Genomic DNA, 14,331 nt, shown 5'->3' on the forward strand with positions numbered 1-14,331 from the left:
GGGGTGACGGAGGCTTTCAAAAGCTGACTCACCAGGACTGCGGCTTCCTCTTCATGATGCCCTGGCGTCTCCACTGCGAATGGGGGCTGAGGTGGTAGGTGAGCTGCCGGCAAAGCTTCTCCATGGCCCCGAGGGAGTCCCCCTCCTGCAAAGACAAGGGAGGGATGCCAGGTCAGGCGTCTGCAGCATTGCCATCACACCCACAGGATGCTCCGACCCCAGAGCGGCTCCCTGCTAGGTGCCGGCAAGCCATAAGGGACTACGCTAAAAATTGCATAGGAAGGGGGAAAAAGAAACCCCACCGATCGCTAAGGTGCTGCAAGGCCGGGGCATTTCACCAAAGGCCAACCCCGTCTTGCACACCCGTGGAAATTGCTGCTGGAGAATGAACGCAGGGGTGCACAAGTCCTGCCTGGTTAAGGATGACGAGGTCCCTTCTTGGGTGCTGTGCTGGAGTTCAGGGGATCCACGTGGCAGGGTTGTCTCTTCGCAGTTCGTGCAGCAGCAGCACCGTTATCATTTGACGCTACATAATAGCTTTCAGCACTAAAGTTTTACAGAGATTGATTAAATAAACCAAACAACCCATCCATTACCGTCAAAACTGCTTTACAGAAGAGCAAACGCTAAGAGGCTTTGTGAGCTGATGGAGATCTTGGGAACAGTGCTCATCAGAAACTCTCAAAACATCTATTTATTAGGAAAAAAAGCAGCTTCGAGGAAAACGGGGATTTTGGCAGAGTTCCCAATTCTGATGAAAATTCCCACCCAAAAGGACAGTGGCTTGGACAACCTTTAACTCTGAAAGTTTCTAAGAATTTGTTCTAGAAATTTTGGTTCCTAAAAATAAAACACGAATACCAGTTATCTGGACTGTTCAGTCATGTTTCATTTCAAGATCTTTATATACTAGAGGCATAATATGACACCCAATAATGTAAACCACCTGTCTGCCCTGCCTGGCTTGCTCTTTGATAGGTCACAAGCAGAGATTAACCTGACCTAAAGAATAATAATGATAAAAAAAATAATCAAGATGTGACAATTTGTGGCATCTGCCTGGTTTTATGAAATTGCTGCATCATGAAGCATCTTAGAGAAGACACAGAAACCGAATAGGAAGCCCTAAAATAAGCAATCAGCCTGGGCTCAGCTCACCACTGCTCTTCATTCACACTGATTGCTCAGGATTTTGCTGTGTGCAGGGATGAGCTGGGAAGGGATGCTGAGGAAGATGCTGCATCTTCTCTGCCTGGACACCCAATTACTGCTGCCTTCACGTCCTCCCTTTGAGCCCGAGTGCCCCGACGAAGCTGCGAGCCTCACGTTTTGTGCAGCCTAATTTATGCAATGTATTCTCCCACCTCACCTCCAAGTCAGCAGAGCGGGACCGGCCTTATAAAGACATTATAAATATTGAATCAACTAAGGAGCAATAGAGATTTTGACAAATCACCTCTGGGTGTGCAGGGAAACAATTACAGCAGATTTTGGCAGGGTAAAAAAAAACAAACCACAAAACCAGGACAGAAAGGGCATATCTGCAGATTGCTGGAGCAGAAATACCAGGGTAGGACTTGTGGGTCTTTAGCTTCTCTGTTCAATCCAGTCTGCAAGACACAAAGCCTTGACAGAAATTGGGGTAGTTTATTCCCAGACATATCAAGGTGCCTACGCGGTGACTACCATTAATCAAAAGCTGATTCAATTCAGGAGCAATGCTCGCCCAGCTCCAGCTGTGCTAACCGGCAGCAAAGCGACGGCACCAGCACTCGCCCCCTCCATCGGGCACGCAGTGACAGGTGATTTTGGCAGCTCAGGTAGAAAAACTCAAGATCTACAGATAGTGGCAGGGCACGGTGTATGGAGAACACCATGTCAGCACAAGCTGGAAACAGCGCAAGTCAAGAGCCGTTTCACATCTGAGCGTCGCAAGCGTTTGACGGCCGTACCTTCTGCTTCCCAGTTTGCGGGGAAGGAAATATGGGTTTAACAGCATACTTAAACCCATACTTTTCAACACCTCATTTATCACCACGCTTGACTTGAAAGAAGGGTTTTAATCCCGCAAATTTCAATGGGACGTCAGTCTATGCTAAACCTCAGGCATGCCAAAATCTCCCCTCCCGCTGGCGACCCTGCGGCAAGAAATAGCTACCACTCTAGGCTTGGGGATGGATGAACCCTAGGAAGCTCAGCCTGTCAAATTAGCACAGAAAAAATAATAAAAGAGAAGGTTTTATTTCATGTTTTCCACTGGAAGCTCTGGAAACACATTGCAGCAATTCTTTAATCAAAGCCTCAAAAGATTTTGGGAAGGCAACAGCATACACTGCTTCCTCTAACTGCTCTCCATTTGCTCTCTGCCAGCAACACCTTCCTCACTGTGTAACTGGCATCCCTAATGCGAGAAGAAAACACCATGAATTTTGACACCTATCGTATTTTTTTTACCTTTGTGTAACATCCACAGCAAGCTGCCTGGTGCTATCAGCTTTCATTAAATCTATTTTTTTCAGCTGTTACCCTTGCAAAGCATTGCAACAGCCCCTGAAATAAGCGTCCACCCTCAGCGCTGTGCGGGGGTTTCCATCTCTGAGCCCTCAATGCATCATGTGGAAAAACTCTTGTTAAAAAGTAAACAACGTGCTAAAATGCTGTGGAGTAAGCAGCCACCGTGTTGCAATTCAGCGCTGCAAATTGCCTCCAATATAATCCTGAAAGAGACAACTGAAATTGTCTCTAGTATTATCCCAACAACTAAACTGCCAGGGAAGTGAAACGATTCACAAGAGGCATGTGGCAAAAAAGCTGAGAAAGTAAAGGAAACAAGTTTTTGCTGGTACAAATGTGGCACGACCACCTTCTCTCTCCAGTAAGTGATTTTTTTCCCCAAGCAGCGTGCTCCCGCCGGCCCTTGGTGCGCGGCTGCCAGACCTCCTGAGCGGTGTGTCCCGATGGTTGGTGGAAGCTCAGACCTGAACTTCACATCAAGCCACTTTCGGAGAAATTCAGCCCAAAGAAACCTCCTCAACACAACCCAGCAATTCGTCCATCAACACCGATACAGCACATCGAGGGCTCCAAAGAAAGATGCCAGAGCAGGGCAAAGCGTATTTTAATCCTTATCTCTCTACATCGGTGGCCACAGCCAGCTCATCCTTCACATGGTCATCCCACCAGGCCACTCCTTCAGCCCTTTTTTCTTCACAAGCAAGCTCGACTCAGAAGCCCTGCCGGTACTGGGCTACTTCTATTTTGGGGTTTTAAAATGTGATTTAGAGAACATGACTTCTGCACACAACATCTCATGCATCTCCTTCTGGTCTGGGTACCGTACGAGGGTATAAGCCAGCCACAAAACTATGGTCTTTTCCACACTGCTCTGTAGTGGTCTGTAGATAAATACCCCAGTTTAGCACTGGGATAAACAAACAGCCCATTTCAGAGCCTTCATGAGACATGCTATTTTGGGGTCAGGATCCTTGCTTCTGCACATCTCATTCTCATCTGCCCATGGGTGAGACGCAAACCTCTCTGCTTCAGGAACCCATGTCTTTTAGGTACCTTCCTAAAACCTCTGCAATTCCTCCCGAGAGCTTTGGGGGAGGCTCCAGAGCAGCCCCAAGCCTGAGCCCCGGCGTACAAAAGCTGTCCCGGGTCGCACAAAACACGCGCGCAGAAGAAGGGATTTAGCCGATGCGGTGCCAAAGGCAGAGCTGGACGCTCGTCTTACGGTCTAAACAAAGGCTTTTTCGCTGTTTATGATCCAAGTCTATCAGGAAATAATTGAAGCTGACGCACACCCTGGTGGGACTGAGCCCAAGAGCTTATTAGAAAACTGAGTCAGCTTAAAAAAATCAGCCCAGCTTGCTCATGTTGACAAAGTTTTAACCTCACTGCCCAGCAAACAGGGAGAGCACTGCATGCGGGGCTGCCAGGACAGCCGGGGGATAGTGTATTACACCGGCAGGAGCGATGATGCTGAGCACTATCCCCGTCGGCAGCCGTAGGCTTCCTGATGCCGTGCCAGCATGACACCATGACGCTGAATCTGATGCAGGGTAACGTGCCTGCTCTCCATCCAGCACACTCCTCTCTGCTCTGTACCATCAGCATCCTCGGGCACGATGCAAGAGAAGACACAAACTCCATCGGGCAGGCAGGTGCTGCCGCCGTCCTCCCTTGCTGCTTCCAGTGATTAATCATTTCCCACAAAACCAAAAGCAATGGCCAAAAGGTCTCCCTGCCCCACCTACATCAGTCTATATCACATCACTTACGTAAGGTCAATATAAGGCTGGGGTTTTTTTGTGGTCAGAGGGTGCATGAGTGGCAAGGCAGACTTACCTCAACCTGCAGAAACTGAAACCCACAGCACTGGGTTTTGGCAAACACTATTGTGCCCTTTCCGTAGAAAGGACAATAATCAAGCACAAGACATATACAACGAGAGCTGCCATTTTCACTAAGCATATTATCTTACCACCAGAACCAAACTGCAGCAATAATCATTCCTGAAAAAACACACAGGGATGAATCTCTAGCAAAAGCATCACCAGCGATACCATGGAAGACCTGGTCCCTTCTAGCATCAGGCATTCACGGTGCACGTGCGTGGGAACGTGCATTCGTTATTCTGGTTTCCAAGCTCTGGGAGGAAAACTGCAAAGCATCTCAGGGTTGGGGAGATGGGACAGACCACACAGAGTTCAGCTTTCCCAGCTGACGATGCTGTCAGGAAAAAGCGCATTTCACAGAGCTGGCATATGTCCTTTCTCTTAGCCCTACACTCACAGGCCAGCTGACAAATGCTGGTAAGATGCTGGTGATGAGCCCTCACCTGAGCTCCCTTCAGATCCATCAGCTACACATCTGGAAACATCTATGAGTTTGCAAAAGCTCTCCATGCTGTGGTCTTGTGCACGCCCGTACACCTCCTACATCAACAGGGAGAGAAACCTGTGCCACGCACGCAGCAAAACTGCTTTGAGGAGCACCCAAACGGGGGGCAAAGCCTCTCTGCAAGGAGCAAGAAAGCTGTACAGCACCCTCTTTCCTTGTCACTCATCTTGGCTGCTCAGCTGGAAAGCTTTGAGGAGAAGATTTGCCTGACAGAGCACATTTATGCAGCACCCTGGCTCTCAAGCAAGACTCATGGAGCCCGCAAAGAGCAAGCCCAGGTGGTGCAAGCATCAGCTCAGAGAAGCAGTTTTTGGGCAACGTCTCGGCTTCTTACTCCACCGCATCCTCTCCAAGCTGGCAGAGACCCAGCGCGCTTCCCGGCCATCAGGCACGATGCTGAGCACGGGACAGAGGAGGGATGAGGAGGAAAGCTGCGAGTAGAAGCTCTTCCCTGCAAAGGGCCCCTTTCCCCGTCGTTCCTCCTCCGTCTTCGCCTGCCCCCAGCCCTCTGGAGAATGAGAGGGCTGCTCGCTGCCGGCAGGAGCCCAGAGATTCATGAGATATTAATCCCTTAACAGATTTCAGCTGGGAGAGGGATTCATGGCACATGCCCCATCTGCGAGCCGCAACCAGCCCCGTGCCAAGGGGATCTCGTTCAACTGGGAAATGAGGGGGAGCGGCACAAGCCGAGCCCCGTCTGTCCCCGCGGCGGAGGGGGTGCCCCAGGCACATGCTGGAGACCACCAGGCTCCTGACCCTGGCTCCAGCCCCAAAAGGAGAGCTCTGGATGAAGGGGATGGAGCAACAGCGCTTGAAATGGGAATCAGTTAAACCCCAGGGATAAATGAGAGCAGGTAAAGGCTGGGAGCCAGGCTCACTCCCGTTGTGTCCTGCTGAACCTGCCCTGGTTTCTGCAGGGGGATCTGTTTTATTCTCACTGATGGTCTCAACCTGCGGCGTAGGAGAGAAACCGTTCGGCCTCTCTCGGCACCCCACGGCAGATCCTGCCCGTGAGGTATCGCCCAGCATCTGTGCACCACCTTTAACCACGAACGAGCGATCCTTGGACGCGCTCCTCGCCGCTCCGCCGGCGGAGGGAGGGGGGGGTGATTGGAAGCAGAGGGATGACACCATGGGAAAGCAAACATGGGACGAACAGGACCGTGTTTTCACTGGGGATAAATAGCCACGGTGTCACTGCCTGCCCTCCTTGCATCACCGTGCAGCAACGACTCCTGGGCGATGCAAGGAGGTAAGATTTGTATTCACAAACCAAATTTCAGGGCTGCTCCGAAAGAAGCAGCCTGAGAGCTCGGAGGAGGACACAAAGCATATGAAAGCCTTGTGATAAAGATGTTATTGCAAATTAATTTGTTTTCATTAAGAAATGAATCACCCGCTCCTCCTCCAGCAGCAGAATCCCTGGTGGTGTGCAGAGCCCTGGGGGGGTTGCACCAGGGCCAAACATCGTGTAAAATAGGCCAACATTAATGATTAAAGAGCCCTGGTAAAGAATTCCTGCTGCAGCACAGCAGGGGATTGACCCAAATTAGAACAATTAGCCATTGTCTCGTGTTGGAGGAAGCGACAGGTTTTTTCTCATGTTATTACACAGTCCCACATTTCTGTCACTCGCAATCAATCTCTGGGCAAATAAAAAGGTGCTGTCCTGCAAATCTTAACATGCAAGAAGTCCCATATTGGCCCTCCCACATCATGATTTTGACTTAATTAAAAATTAATTTTTTTTTTCCCTTTTCTGTTTCTTCTAAAAAACTTTTCAAACTCGCAACATCTCTCCAGATGCTGCAGGATTTGCAGTTGCCACTCTGATGCATAAAAAGCTCTGTCCATGCACAAACCATTGCAGCCACAGACCAGAGAAACTGCACTCATCCTGGGAGCACCATTCCCTGCATATGAAATATTTGGCGTGGAGACCCCTCAGCCAAGATGTTTGCTTTCCATACAGTTCAGTGGATGGTGACCCTTAAAACATGACCTATTTCATACCCAGAAAATACAGAGAATGATAGATTTCCTTCCAAACCCTCCTCCTTGTTTTATTTGTCTGGAGTGATCCGCTAGCACAATAGGATAATAGTTTGGACCATCAAGCAAAAACAACCAGTTGTGAGGAAAAAACCCCTATGTTCACAATGTAAACAGACTTACTACACAGTTAAAGACATAAAATAGTGAGAGATGCTCTAGGAAGCCCTAGCAGAGATCATCTTCAATGGCTTTGACATACATCACCTCAGTTATTACAAATTAGCAAGAAGCCCAGGAGAGCAAAGCCCCACTAACCCACGCTGATGTAGGGAGAGACTTTGGGGTTTGGAAAAGATGACAACAAAATGAAGAAGAAATGCTATCTCAGCACTGTGAAATGGCCCCATGTACAAAACTTTCACATGCCCGGAGATCCCTAACACGTGCCAAAGCCGATGGGCCACAAGGACCTCCAAATACCTGCTAGGAAGGTGGCAAGAGAAGGCACAGGGACACATCTTGGGCAATTAGTAAGCGAAAGCCATGTCCACCATCCACCAGTGCAGAGCAGCGGAACCTCCCCCACAACCCAGGTCAACGCAGCAGCCGGGAAAAAGGTCTGCCCACCCAAAACCTGCAGCTGCTCCTGCAGCCCCGAAATGGCTTTCCCCAACCTCTGGCACCAGAACGGCATCCTGCTCCCCGGTGCCGGGGCCCCGGGGTTTAATAGAAACCGAATTTACAACGCCTTCCCTTTTGATGTAGTCACGCAGAGCTGAAGTCATCTAATGGCTTTCTGGTTTTCCTTTTTTTCTTTCCTTTCTTCTTTTTTTTTCCCCTCCCCTCCTTGCTTTCAAAGCATGGGGCTAAATTGCAGCCTATTGTTGCATGCAGACATCTGCGCTGCAGCCAGCCCCAGCCCCAGCAAGCCATTGCCAGACTTTCCTTTTGAAGCCCTTACGGAGTTTTCTCCAGCAAACCGTCCTCCTCCTGCAAGACCAGGGGCCGAGGAATTAGGAAAGGCTTTAACTCCCCCATTCCCCTCTCATCGAAGGTCAAAACATGCCAACACCCAGCCGGCAGCGAGCGCTCAGGTTGGTGTGTGATCATCCCACCGCAGGAGACTCGGTGGTTGCTCCTACCTACAACCCCATCCAGGTGGACAAGGGAGAATCCACGCCAGCAACAAACACCCACGCCAGCAACAAACTCCTCTTGCTGCATGGCTGGCCGGTCATTGAGTTCCTTGGGCAAGGCATGAAAATGCACGTGGAAAAAAATCCCCGTTGTGCTGTAGGGAAGAGCTCTCCAGGGAGGTGTCCTTAAAATACCACCGTAAGGATATTGCAATTCCCTTTCCATCGTTTCAGGCTCCTCTGGGAAGAGACCCCTGCGTGTGGGGAATGGTTGATGAGGTGGATGATGCCCAGGCAAGCAGATACGGGCATGGTGGATCTAAGTGATACATCTTGTCCACACAGAGGAAAACAAAATCCAAATAAAGTGACAATAGGGGTTTAAATGGGTCCATTTGACCACCCAATATCCCCGTGCCGAAATTCTTTTGAAAATAAATCAAGGCCATTTTAATTCAAATTAGAGGAGAAACAGAACAAATTTAATAAAGGCCATTTTAATAAGAATGAGGTTGTTCCCAGCTGGGTTCACTGCAACTGAGCTAATCCACTTGATCTTTCCTGAGTTTCCCCAGGTACGCAGCCATGGGGCCAAACACCACCCGTGCTTCCCCTGCTCAAGGTTAGGGCACTCACTGGCAGCAGAGACACTCCGATGGCTTTTGTAAGGGAAGGATGTGCCCCAGAATTAATTCACATTATGAAATGGCCAAGAAAAGACCAGCTGGTCCTGAAAGAGAATGAAGGTCTCGTATATGAGAAGAGGCATTTGGCTTCTTACAGGAAAAATGCGTTTTTTTGGCATGGGAAATTCAGATTTGGGCTTGGTGATCCCTCTCTCAGCATGGCTCCAGCAGCGAGCTGACTGCAGAGTCCGTCCCAAGCTCTGCTTACGTCCCCTCTCCAGCCATCCGCATAGCAGCAGGAGGTTTGAAAAGACAGCAAAACCAAACCAGCTCCTGATGTCCCACTGCAGAAGGGCACTTGGTGGTGGAGCTGGGTCCATGGGGTGCAGGATTCGGGTCACGGACCTGGGAACAGCCAGCGAGGCCCTTGCAGAGCTGTCAAATTACCATGTACAGCCAGTTCCCTTTCTTGGAGGCTCTCTGCCAGGAGAGGAGCATCTCCACCTTGGATGAATCTCTCATTTCTGTTCTGCAATGTTGTGGGTCCACGGGAACTCAACAGGGCTTACAGATGGTCAAAGCCTAGCATCAAATAAGGTACTATATCTTATTTCAAATCACCTAATGTAGGAGTAGTTTTGTATAAAACTATCTCAAATATTAGGAAGTGGTTTGTGGGAAATTCTACTGAGAGTATGTTAAAAGATGCACAGAAATAGAAATGCATAGACATACAAGTTGCACAGAAACAATGCAAACCAACCAAACAGCTCCAGATGCTGTTTGGATAAGGAATGTTGTTCATACTGGAAACCTTACTCCCTTCCTTCTTTTTGCTAGGAGATAGGCTTTACCATCAAAAATTCCCTCTTAAAGACAGGCAGAGGTAAAAGTATAAATAATATGCAAAGATGGCTTTTTTTTTTTGAGGAGGAGAAGGACCAGTCTTGAATCAAGCAATAAACTATACTTTGATGAAAGCTTATCAGAAGGTAAAACTTCTCATCCAGAAGCAACCCTTTTGTAAAGGAAGGAACATTTTTGAAATCTTGCAAGAACTAAGAGGAACCACTTCTCATCAGCGTTCCTGGTCAGAAAACTCATCCCGTTACCTGGCAAAACCCAAACCCAGCAACCAAACCATCCAGTACAATTTCAAACCCCAGGCCTGCAGCAATCTGGCCAGGTATGGAGGAACAGGAATAACAGCGCCAGCTACTGTACAACATGCCCCCAAACTGAAAATATTTTTGCATAAGACTAATTGAAGGTTGCGGCCATGATTAGCTGCAAGCTCCAGGCTGAGAGCATGTAGCCTAAGCAGCACTTCTGGTCTTCACCACGTTATTGGAGAAGCCTGACAGACCGGCAGGAGCAGCAGCTGAAGGTGTCCCTTAGCAGATGGCATGTACACCATGCCAGGGCAGACAGCATCAGCTCTGGCAGCAAGCACGGCAAAATTAACATTTTGTGGAGTCCTGGTTGACAGCAGCATAAAACTCAATGAGGGAGAAAGTCGGCAACTGGTGCAAACCCTAAGTGGCCTCAACCTGGGGATTTCTGGGCAGGAGGTGCCTGCAGGGATAACCAGGCTCTCAAGCTGAGGGTAACCGCCTGACCCATTGCTCCTCGCCATGCTGATTGCAGCCGGTCTCCAGAAGGTCCCATTAACTCCTTGGTCCGAAAGGAGCAACTGACTTTGATCAAATTAACCAAATACTCGGCCATCGGGCGTGGCGCATGCATTAACTTCATGGTTCAAAAAACCCCAAATCCTCTGCTTCCAGGCAGAGCTATCAATGGTGCAAACCCTTTCCCCAACATGGTCCAAACCACAAAGGCATGAGATCTCCACATCTTGCCATCACATGCTGGTTGCAGAGGTGGGACTTGATGCTGACCTCCCTAAGATGACCGGCAAGGGACTGAGCACCAGCAAGCTTAATTCTTTTGCTCTCAGTAAAGGATTTGCTCCTGTTCAACTCTTACAAAAAAACAGCCAGACCAGTCCAGCTCTGGACTGGCCTGACACCACAAAGCCACCGCCAAACCTGGGAAACCACTGGCTGAGGGCATCTACGCTGGGCACGCTGGGCATCCTGACACAGTACTGAGTGCTCACCTAGGACAATCACAGAGTACCAAGGACCCCAGCAATTAAACCCTGCTTTGAACTAGGCCAAATTAGGAGCTGGTGAAGCTGCAGCAGTAGCGGAACATTGAAAGAGGAAATTTGTAGAAACAAAGCAAAGAAATGGAAACCAATTTTGCAGCTCAGGTCCTGCTATGAGCAGTGCTCACCATCCGCTTTGACGAAAGGCCAAAGTGCGATGCATTAGATTCAGTGTTGACACACTGAAATGAAAAGCAATGTACAATAAAGCTTATCAAGAGAGCCACAAGTACAAGACGAATGGGATCGCAGCAACTCAGGAAGTTATTCAAAAAGATCCTGGAGTAATATTACACTTGGACTTCAGAGAAGCAATTAAAGAAGGCAATAAAATTCAAGGTGATAGATGGCCCTGAGGGGAACATGTAAGATAAAGGGAAATTGCAAAAAAGAATATAAAAATCTTTTGAGAGAGCTACTGGAGGGTACCCAGCTTAGCTTCCGCAGCAGAGGATAAATAAGCAGCAGTCAGAATGATGTGGGGAATGGCAGGGGATCTGCAAGCTGCTTTGCACCCATTAGCTGCATTGCCCCACGCTGTGATGCCTAGTGCTACTGACTCCATCCTCAGTTGAGATGTGCAAAGCAAAATTGTGACTGTGGAGGAGGCTTTTGAGCATCACCACTCCAGCACATGTTCCTGACATGCACAGTAAGATCCTCAGCCAAATAAATTGGACCCACTTCAGTGCTATAAACAAAGTCAGTAATGGGAAAGCCATTTAGATGACAGTGTTCAATCCTGGAAGGGTCACTGGACAATCCTTTTAATGACAAATGCATCTGTAGCCTTCTGATAGACACAAGGAGTTATCATAAAACAAAGCAAGCAGCTAAAAATCCAGAAGAGCCATTCATTACCCTGGAAATATGTCAGCAAACAACCGACTCGTGAGTTAATCATTCTAGCTGGTGTAAAACAGCAAAGACAGAAAAACACTCAAGGTGCTGCACTGACTGGACTGCAAATGGGAAGAGGGGTCGGAGGTGTCAGCCTCTAACGTCTGCTGAAGTCAATGTATTCAGTGGATGATGGCACTCGCCTTCCTCCTACGCACACAGACAGGGAGGACTGATTTCAGAGCCTTGGGGGACGCAGAGCCCCTGGGCAGCTTGTCTCCGGTGGGGTTCAGCCGCTCCCCATCACTCACCGCCACTGGCCAAGAGCGGTTTGCAGGCAAAGCTCTCCCCACGTTTTGGCAAACAGCATCATCCCTCACCTACAGACCTGATATCTCTACTTACCCGCGTGGCCTCAGGCTGCAGCAAGCGCGGCATCTCCAGGGGGGCTCCTCGATTTGCTTTTTAGGCTCTCAGACCCTGCTCAGGGGCAATGTGCACAGGATGGAGATGCATGCTGCAGAGTGATGGGTGCACAGAGCTTTGCACGGTGTCCGTGATACCTCCCACCATCCTGCCTCGAGCAAACGTGGCTTTTCAGCCAGACCCTGCCCTAGCCACTCTCTCTGCAGAAACCAGCATTTCCCAATGGTTGGGAACCGCAGGTCGGAGCCCAGCACCTGCCTTTGCTGCTAAATGCAGGAACCGCTTGCCATTCTTTGTACCCCTCTCACCCCAGGGTTAAACCAGAAGTAGATTATTCGGTTATTTATGTCCCAGATGTAGGACAGCACATAGAGATTTTCCCAGCTCAAGCCGTCTCCTATGGAGCCTGTGTCTCAGCTGCACCGCACCAGATCCCACGGGAAGCAAACCCCAGTCCAGTCTGTTATTGCTGTTGGAGGAGAGCAGGAGTGTCCCCGGGATACCACTGCAAATATTTATGTCATTCCATGGGGGCTCTCAGCCCCTTGCCGCAACCCCTGGGAGTCTCATGATGTGCACGAGAGCCTGGGAAGAGGCGGCAGCGATCCCCTCGCATCAGTCCCCGTCGCTCCCCGTGGCGGGCGGGCACAGAAATGTGAATCCCAGTGCAAGGGCACAACCCTCAGAGCAACGCTCGCCTTCGACTCATTAACCGCTATGGGGCCCTCATAGGCACAAGAGAACTGGGAATTTTCTTTTTTTTTTTTTTTTTTTAATAAAGAAAAAAAAAAGATAAGATCCCAGTAACGAAGCAGCAGCTAATAGCAGTGCCTGCTCTCCAGCCAAGCTCTCCCAGCAACAGCTCTGGGATGCAGCGAGGCTGGAGGGAGTGGGGTCACTTCATCAAGTGCTCCAAGCAGATGTGAAACGACGAACGCGGACGCAAGAGCTGTACTGGGGATTTCCTGGAAAGCTGGATGGAAAGCAGAAAAGGGAAAGTGACAGAGAAATCAGGAGGATTAGCAAATTACCTAATGATTGCAAAACTCTTTGAAGATGGAAAGGGTGGGATAAAGCTCTTACCCAAATCCCCAAATACCCCAAACTGAGATAATCGCTTGCTGGACTTTGGCCAGAAATTACAGTCCCGGCCATCTATGAAGAGCATTCACTGAAAATCCCACTGGCCACTTCCCTACCTGCAAGATCTCAGCTTTTTGCATTTCTTTATTACTTTTTTGCCCACCAGAGAGAGTGCAGCTGCATCCCCTTCAGAAGGAGCAATTATCTGGTGATTCCCTGGGGAAGGACACATCGTACACGTGGGGTGAACCAGAGAGAGAGGCTCCTCTTGCCTCATCAGCACCCCACGGGGTCCTGACCCACCCCAAATCTGCAATGCTGCTCGTCAATACATCTCCTCTGTATGGCTGGGTGAAAGCACCTCTGAGACCTGGCACAGCCAAAACCCCGAGGGGCCGCAGAGCCGCCCCAGCAAAGCGATTCCGTGCTGGGGGCTGCAAAGGCAAGAGCTTGGAGATCAGTAGCAAAGGGCAGAACTTCTCCTTGCTCCAAGAAATAGCCTGAAGCATATGTCAAGACAGCTGTGATGCTGCAGATGGGCTAAACACGAGTAACTCTTCAAATTCTGGGATCAGCGCTGGAAACGCGACGGCTCCCGAGACCCAGAGGCGTTCTGGTTCAGCCCTGTTGAATGCAGTGTTGTGCACAGCCCTTCCCAACTCCAGGCATCGCTTTCCCCTACTGTAAAATGCTGACAACGTTCTTTCCCTTCTTCATACAGGGGCACGGAGAGCTGCTTGGCAGTAACGGTGTTTTATCCCCAAGGGCTTTCAGCTCACCCTGAAGCAGCACGGGTACTCAGGACCTCTGAACCCCCCTGCAAAGGCTGACCACGCTACCCAGCAAAGAAGTTGGAATTTGGAGTACATGCAAACCAATGGATTTTACTTCGAGTCAACGGTACGGGGCAAAGGCAAGATTTGGGGCAGGCGATTGCACCGTCGCGTAGGACCCCGTACCTACATCACGCGATGCCGCTGAGCCCTCGCTAGCTAAGCTCCACACACTCCTCGGCAGGGCTCGCTTCTCTGCCCTTCCAGAGACTCTAGACATATCATCATCTCCATCTCTTCCCCCAAATGCTGGGGAAATGCCCTTACTTCGCTGGAGAGCAGCGGGGATGCAACAGGGCTAACCAAAACGTGTC

General features: G+C 49.7%; 1 protein-coding gene across 1 annotated transcript in view; it reads right to left on the bottom strand.

Moving 5' to 3' along the window:
* Positions 1 to 14,331, bottom strand: part of LRRC75A (leucine rich repeat containing 75A) — a 95,589-nt gene that overhangs the window by 36,992 nt on the left and 44,266 nt on the right. Inside the window, exon 3 of the mRNA XM_069791304.1 lies at positions 33 to 145. Coding sequence (XP_069647405.1) covers positions 33 to 145 — 113 coding nt within the window. The remainder of the gene's footprint in view (positions 1 to 32; positions 146 to 14,331) is intronic.

This window comes from Haliaeetus albicilla, chromosome 9 (assembly GCF_947461875.1).
Source record: "Haliaeetus albicilla chromosome 9, bHalAlb1.1, whole genome shotgun sequence".
Classification (NCBI taxonomy): domain Eukaryota; kingdom Metazoa; phylum Chordata; class Aves; order Accipitriformes; family Accipitridae; genus Haliaeetus; species Haliaeetus albicilla.